General features: G+C 32.7%; 2 protein-coding genes across 3 annotated transcripts; one reads left to right on the forward strand and one right to left on the reverse strand.

Moving 5' to 3' along the window:
• The first annotated feature begins 378 nt into the window (after nucleotides 1–378).
• Nucleotides 379–3,177, forward strand: LOC139989132 (cathepsin O). Of its 2 annotated transcripts, none has more exons than XM_072007133.1 (7): nucleotides 379–789; nucleotides 1,220–1,358; nucleotides 1,540–1,775; nucleotides 1,851–1,999; nucleotides 2,068–2,133; nucleotides 2,553–2,821; nucleotides 2,911–3,177. In XM_072007133.1, the coding sequence occupies exons 1-7, from the start codon at nucleotides 604–606 to the stop codon at nucleotides 2,946–2,948; spliced, it is 1,083 nt and encodes a 360-aa protein (XP_071863234.1). In that variant the 5' UTR covers nucleotides 379–603; the 3' UTR covers nucleotides 2,949–3,177. The 2 variants fall into 2 exon arrangements, with proteins under 2 accessions (XP_071863234.1, XP_071863235.1); XM_072007134.1 differs by having other exon boundaries at nucleotides 384–789; nucleotides 2,083–2,133.
• Vermilion (Tryptophan 2,3-dioxygenase vermilion) lies at nucleotides 3,037–7,180 on the reverse strand. The gene is made up of 7 exons (XM_072007132.1): nucleotides 6,790–7,180; nucleotides 6,345–6,514; nucleotides 5,710–5,912; nucleotides 3,997–4,356; nucleotides 3,675–3,924; nucleotides 3,506–3,599; nucleotides 3,037–3,425 (listed from the first exon to the last, which is right to left on the reverse strand). Exons 1-7 carry the CDS (start codon nucleotides 6,816–6,818, stop codon nucleotides 3,254–3,256), a joined length of 1,278 nt encoding a protein of 425 aa, XP_071863233.1. The 5' UTR covers nucleotides 6,819–7,180; the 3' UTR covers nucleotides 3,037–3,253.
• Between the last annotated feature and the right edge of the window lie 818 nt (nucleotides 7,181–7,998).

Below are 7,998 nucleotides of genomic sequence, written 5' to 3' on the forward strand. Positions count from 1 at the left end.
TCAATATGAGAAAATTTGAATCGGAATAGTTTAATATTATTAGCAGATTTATGAGCCTAGAAGGAAGTTAGGGAAAACACTAGATATTTCAAACGTGCTTTTATGTACAACATACAGCGAAATACCTAAATGTATTCTTTAGAATATAGATATCTTAAAACAAATATGCGAGTTGTCAAACAATAAGTTCACTGGATAACCCTTACCCCCAACGTGCTGCTTGTTTGTATGTAAAAGAGAACAAACATATTCTTGAGTACAACTTTTAAGTAAAACACTAATGTCACAGCTTAAACGTAATGAAAGAATACTTTGGAATAACATGATATATAAATAACTATTGCGAAAGTATAAATATTGTATTTGTCAGTTACTCTTCTTTATTCAGAAAATATGAATATATTGCTCACCATTATGATACTAATTAAATTTACTTCTTACGGTCCTGGTGCTATCAACATACACATACATATTGTGATACTCCTTTAGATGAACGTTATATACGTACATTATATTGAGTGATGCAATAAAGATATACGTGTGTATATGTTCAGTTGCTTTGTCGTGAAGTACCTTGCTTCGTAATTATGTTGTACCCTCGATATGGAGTGGAGGACAGTGGCAGTTGTAGTGTTGGTAGTGAGTTTATGTTTTTTGGCGATACCCATTAGGGTGACCCCTGATACTAGCAGCGGAGATCTTAAGCTTTTTCAGAATTATGTCGTGCGCTATAATAAATCTTATAGAAACGATCCAACGGAATACGAGGAACGGTTTAACCGATTTCGGGTAAGCTACAAGAGGTTACTGTTCGTGAAACTACTATATAATCGGTAAAATAATTCGCATGATTGTAGTTATTGACTATGACACATTAGTTACTGGGTGTAGGTTTTGAAAATTTCCCGCGTCCTTACGGATCACTCCTGTTTTATTTTTATCTATTTTATTGTCCATAAATTTTCGAAATGATAACATTCATTTAGATGAAAAATGGACCAGTTTGATAACGTAATATTAACTATGTTTGCAGAATTGAGAATCAATTATAAAATTTAGAAGTTATTATCAAGCAACATCATGTTTGATAAAACTAAAAGTTAGCCAATGCTCATAATAGAACGCACGTGTATAACAAAATAAAGAAAACAATAAATTATCTTTTCAAACTAAACTGAAACTAAAAAAACACATAAAGTTAACTATGTTTCTATTACAGAAGTCATTGCGGCATATAGAAAAGATGAATGGTCTGCGACCATCACAAGAAAGCGCTTATTATGGACTCACCGAATTCTCTGATATGTCAGAAGATGAATTTCTGTCGCTAGCTCTCTTACCTGACTTACCAGCAAGGGGTGAGCAATAAAATCTTTTGAAAGTAACACGATTTTCTAAAAGCAATCTTGAAACACGAAATTCAAATTAAAACAAGTTCATACTAAAAGTTTTGTGATATTGATTTCATTACATTGATATGAACAAACAAGTCATGATACAGCATAGATATTTAATGTGAATAAATAAATAATTCGTTAGGAGAGAAGCACATGAATGAATCTTATCATCGCCGACATCATTTGTTGCAATCTACTAACCGGGTGAAAAAATCGGTTAGTATACCTTTAAGATTCGATTGGAGAGATAAAGGAGTAATTACGCCAGTACGAAGTCAAGGATCTTGTGGTGCTTGTTGGGCTTTCAGTACCATTGAAGTGGTTGAATCGATGTATGCAATCAAAAATGGCGCTTTGTATATGCTGAGCGTACAAGAAGTAGGATATTTAATATATGTTCTTAATTATAGTAAAAAATGAAGGTAAAAATCTTTTTTCTGATTTCTTTGATAGATGATTGACTGTGCGAAAAACAGTAATTTTGGATGCGAGGGTGGGGACATATGTAGCTTGCTCTCGTGGTTGTTAGCGTCTAAAGTTCAAATATTTCAAGAATCAACTTATCCGCTTGTAGGAAAGACAAGTATGTGTAAACTCGGGAAGTAAGTATATTGAAACAAATAAAAATATATTTAAAGAATATGGAACACGGGCAACAATTAATTTTAAGATATTGTTGTTGTAGAATGATAGACAAGACATCTGGTGTAAAAATACGGGATTTTAATTGTGATAAGTAAGAAAATTGCATTATATGCTACATGACATTAACAATTTCAAATGAAAGATTATATTTAAGTATTAGACATTCTCAATCGGTAAAAAAATGAGACGTAACGTATTATGGCATAAATGTGTGTTGTTTTGTACATGTATAATTAGCTAGAAATGTCTTTCTTACATAAGCTAACCGGTTAATGTTATTCGTATGATATGTATGCGGTGATACTATTGAGAAAGAATCATAGTTTTTTCTTGCGAATCTAATTGAATGAAAAGTTATTTGAAAAGTTAATCAAATTTTGCTAAATTAAAATTTGGATAAAAAGTTTTCATTTATTTGTTAACTAAATAGATGTTATCTACAATCTATAACGAATAATATTCGTCTGGAGCGTTTGCCGTTAAGAAGATTAAAGGTTTAACGGACTTTAGTTTCGTAGATGCAGAAGATGAGCTATTGATAACAGTGGCCACTCATGGACCAGTGGCGGCAGCAGTAAACGCTTTATCTTGGCAAAATTATTTAGGTGGTGTAATACAATATCACTGTGATGGTTCCTTTGATAGTCTGAATCACGCTGTGCAGATAATAGGATACGACAAATCAGCTGCCATACCACATTATATTATAAAAAATTCATGGGGAACAAACTTTGGCGATAAAGGTTATATGTACATAGGAATAGGCAATAATTTATGCGGTATGGGCTTCTTATCTTCCATTTATACATAATGGAAAAAATATATATTTATTATTAATTTTATATTGAATCTTGTTTTTTGTTAACAGGCATAGCGAATCAAGTTTCGTCATTAGATATTCTTTAAGGTGATCGATATAGATGGAGATGTTTCAAGAAAGTATTTTATATATCAATCCTAAGATGTATAGATGTGTTAGAAAGCGACTATAATATTAATAACAATAACATTCATAAGATTATATTTCCAATATTTGTTATACAATTGCGGTCATTTGTATATTTTTTACAAATATTCTAATATATATGTTAAAGTGAAATAAAATAAAATAGAGATATATGTCGTCGTTTCTATATTTATGCATTTCATACTTCATTACCCATCCTACTTACGTACCTTAACATTCGTGGTATCGAGCCATACTTATTTTTCTATGTATCATCCACTGTACATCCAGAATTGTTTTGATTATCATCAGGATTCCATCCGTTACAGTCAATGGATAATTTTGTCTTCATTTGTTTCGTTAACGGCGGAATCATATGGCGAGGTATCAAAAATGTGGACAAATTAAATAAGTCTAAAAATACTTTATACCGGTCACTATCAACGAAAAATATGTTATTAATGAAACACGCCATTTAGAATAGTTTTCATAAAAACATATAAATAAATATACCAACCTTAAAGTAGATTTTAAGTATTGATATCCCGAAGATCCTCCGGTTCCAAGTTGTTGGGAACCAATCATTCTTTGAACCATCAGAACATGATTATCTGGTGGGCAAAAAAGAAATTCAAATATTTTAACCACTTATAAAATGCTTAGATCAAGTAAATACTTTTTCTTACACCTCCATTTAGTAATTAGAGAATCGATATCCATTAATGCGGTCAAAATTTGATGAGGTTGACTAAACCTTGGTTCGTCGCGGTATAACGTAATCATCACCGCACCTTGAAGAGCGCCGAACACGAATTTTCTCTCTCCTCGAGATACGAGCGCATTATGAAGAGATTCGTCGAAGATCGTCTCGAATACTGCTCTTCGAGAACGTACATTTGCCAAATGATAATTTCTGACTTGTTCCTTCGTATGTTTCTATGTAAACAATGAGGAGCATTAGCGCTTCTCCAACATAAAGTTATTTGCATACGTAAAGCAAATGATTACTTGAGCAAGTTGTTCCTGCTCGACGAGGAGTTCCTCGACGGATTTTTTGTATTTCCCCCAGAAATCAAAGTCATGAGGTTCTAGACCCGGTGTCCTTGCTAACCATTTCTGAACAAGGCAACTGAGACTAGGTTCATCTTCCGAACGTTTAATCGCCTCGATAGCTTTTGGATCCCTTCCGAACGCTCTGGCGTAACTTTGATTATACTTGACTCTGTGCTCCTGTTTCACACCCAACTTATTCTCTAATAAACGAAACTGTAGCGATTGAAAACCCGAAGCTGGGCATAGGTAGTCTCTAAATGCCATAAAATCCAGCGGCGTCATGGTTTCCAAAATTGTTACTTGATCCACTAGCAACTGGAAGATACATATTCGTATGAATATCGAAGAATATCATCTTTTGGATATTAGACATTTTCAATATCGAATATATATACACCTTTAAGGTCTATCTATTGTCTTTGTATACAGACGTTCAATCGATCTTACCGAGTCTACGTCTAAGTAACCGTACTTGCATTTCTATGGTTTCCGCGTTTACGCTCCTATCGTACGAGCAAGAAGTAATCATTAAGATGAGTAATGATAATTTTTTTACAGCTAATCTAATAATCAAATTTAAAAACAGAGACATGAAAGAGAAATAAAAAATCAATAACATTGAATATGGTCGTAACTCAAATACTAGTCTCGTTATGATTCTGGTGGAAACATCATTTTGAATAGCAGTTCTGAAAGGACACGATTGTATCTCGTATTAAATCCCACTTACTTAACCCTGCTACATAATTTTTCAATAGAACGAGAGAAGAAAACGTGGTAACCACACCTGTATTCTGTGGTATGGAAAGAGCGCCAATGCGCTTGTTACCTAACTGATCTATGCGTGTCAGTGCGGGGTGTCGCATATCGTCCAGCGGTATTAACTTACTTAGATCCCACTGTTATTTCTACAGTTCCCACAGTCTTTCTTATTCCGGCATGAAAGAGGAGGAGAAAAGTGATAGTAATGAAAAAGTGTCGCATTGCTAAGAACCTTGATCCACTTAGCAAACTTTCATGTGATTTTGGTTATACGACAATCGCGAAAAGCGTACAATATTTTAAAGAACATTGTTTTTAAAACAGATGACTTGTAAAAAGAAAAGAAATATGAGTTTACAGAGAACAAATCCTATTAGCGCAAGTCGAACTTCATTTTTTCCTTGATTATTTGAATTTATTTGACAAATATAAAAGTTTTCGTTATTTGATTAATTGAAAATACAAATGTCGTGTAAGAATGAAACGATACGTCTGTTTCTGCAGATGCGTGTTGCCATCTGTGTATTATCGTGTCTTGAAAGTTTCAAATATTTTTTGTAGTATCTTCTACTTGTGATTTGTAAAGTAGCACGTATGCCAATTTTAAAGGATGACGTTCGAAATGTGATTAGATGTAACGTTGAAGCACCCTTTGTCATAAGTATCAATGCTCTAATTGGCTTCCGATTAAGGGTCGTTCACATTCCTTCCATCACTGTCATTGTCAACATATGGCCACTGGCCTTCTTTTCCTAGAGTATAGGATTACCCGACGATGTGCGCGTTGCGCGGGAAACCTATTTACCGTTATTTTCCTCTTTATTTAAACAATCTTTCATCGTTTAACCGTTTTTATCGTAACATCCATGAGATAAGATTATGTCAAGAACTTCCGACTTTGCTTACTTTTAATATGAGAACGATGCGGTTTAATCTCTTCAAGATTTCCAGCGTTCTTGATTCGTTCAGAACTTGGGAAATGCGAGTCTTCTGGAGAGCAGTGAGATTGTTAGAGGTACCATTGAAATCATAGCTGCTTGGTTCGGAGTTGAAAAGTACTCTGACCGAGTCCAATTCGTAGATAATTTGTTTGAACCAGAGTTCATACGCTATGGATTAACGGTAGAAAAATATAATTCCTGTGGTAGTCATTCTTTTTATCAAATTAAATTTCGTGTATTGCCCTTTTTACTTAAAAAGAATATACCAATTATTATTATTTGAAACACCGTTTCGAAATTGAAGAAAATTGATCTTTCATTATTTTTCTTGTGCTATCTTTATCCTTCTTCATTCAATCGCAAGTATCTAATTTCTATTATCTATAACATTATTAAAAAAAGACGAGTATCATCAAATATTGGAACATATATTGAAAAACGATAAAGAAATTTTTAATGGCATGAGTAATATATTCATGCTACATATAGTACTATAGAGGAACAGGAAATATAATTTGATACAAATAGATAAAGTCAAACTTCTGTTGCATAATATAGTCCATAATTTGTTACGAATGTTATAACGATAAAAATTATTACCCTGATGAGTGATGATAAAAAGATGCTCATCGTGCACTTCCTTGTTGTATTCGACGCTCAGTAACCTTTGTGCGGTTAAGATTTTATCCAATCGAAGGTATTCACCGTAAAGCATACCCGAACCTTCGGCCAACTGATCAGTCTCTTGATGATCAGTCTCATGATCTTCTCTAAAAAAAATAATTCAATTTTATCGTTAAATTTAAATTCATTAATTTATATGTTATTTAAAGCACTCCATATTCAATACAAAATGTAACGGAAATTATTTGATTCAAAATGTTTGATCATTTCGCATAACGATTAATTTTGACGATTATTTATTTTTAAATCGAAAAACTGATTATTGTCGGAGGAATGTACAATTTCATCATTTAAATCAAGAAGTACCAAACATTATATAGATTTCGATATAATAAAAAAATATTTTTAAAAGATTACTTACGCAATACCACCTGATAAGGGACACGCCATCTTTTATTCGAAAGTATCGAAAATGCTTCAAATTTTGTTTGTCGAATTGTACTATAGTTACATATGGAGATAATGTGTCACTTTAAAACAACAATTAAAAATTGAACAATAAATAAATGTCACGATGAATTGCAATGCTAACAGTTCACTTTAGCCAAGCTCTCAGTTCAGAATGACATTTTGTCAAGTTTTAACGAGCACCACTCAGTCGCAAATAACATAAAGGGATACATGTTGTTAGGTAGGTGGTTGAGCCACAACTGAACAAACTGAATGACCACCGACTCGCGAAACTATCCCTCTTATATTTCCAAGTTGGACGGCACGTGAATGAACGATTGTTGATTCAGCTTCTTTGCCTGTCTTTCTATATTAGAAAACCATCTATAAAATTTTAGTATCTGCGAAGAATGTTATTACACTACTTCGTTTGATTATTGACAAAAGAATTTTATTTTCTACGGGTTATCATATATGTATATATGAATAGAAGGAATAGAGTTTTTTAATCGATAAGTCGATCCTTCTATTACACGTGTCTTTATTTCCGTGATTACAGAATATGGATCATCGAAATATCGAATATATAAAAATTAGAAGTTTCATCATTGATAAGTGGTCTTTAATTATATTAAAGATGGCATAATTATTAAAATGATTCAGAATTATGAACGATTTCATAAATTCTGAAATTCTTAAGTTATCCTACCATATGCTTATACATATATTGATCGATAATGCAAAATCTACCTGTACTACTGTTAGAAATAATAATGGCATTCGTTTACCTGCTTCGAAATTAATAGTCTGACGTGTAAATGCTAGATGTCGCGAGAATGAACTTTTTAAATCAGCATAGTTGCATGATCGAGACAATAGATCTCGCAAATTGTGTGACTGAGTGACAAATTTATAAAATTAATTTTTTTACGTTTCTTTATTGTTAACGGGTTTAGCAAATTATAGGAATAGAAGATATTTTTCCGAGTAGTATTTCTACACATATTTCTACAGAGTATTGAAATATTCTTAATTCATGGGATCGTTAATCTTTCGTAATATATTAATTGCTTTTTCTTTCGCTATCTATCAACGCGTTATCATAAACGGTCAGAACATCGATTTTTTTCGTATTGCGAAGAGTAATGAAACATTGCGTAACATTGACTCTGTCCACATT

This window comes from Bombus fervidus, chromosome 7 (genome assembly GCF_041682495.2).
Source record: "Bombus fervidus isolate BK054 chromosome 7, iyBomFerv1, whole genome shotgun sequence".
NCBI lineage: Eukaryota > Metazoa > Arthropoda > Insecta > Hymenoptera > Apidae > Bombus > Bombus fervidus.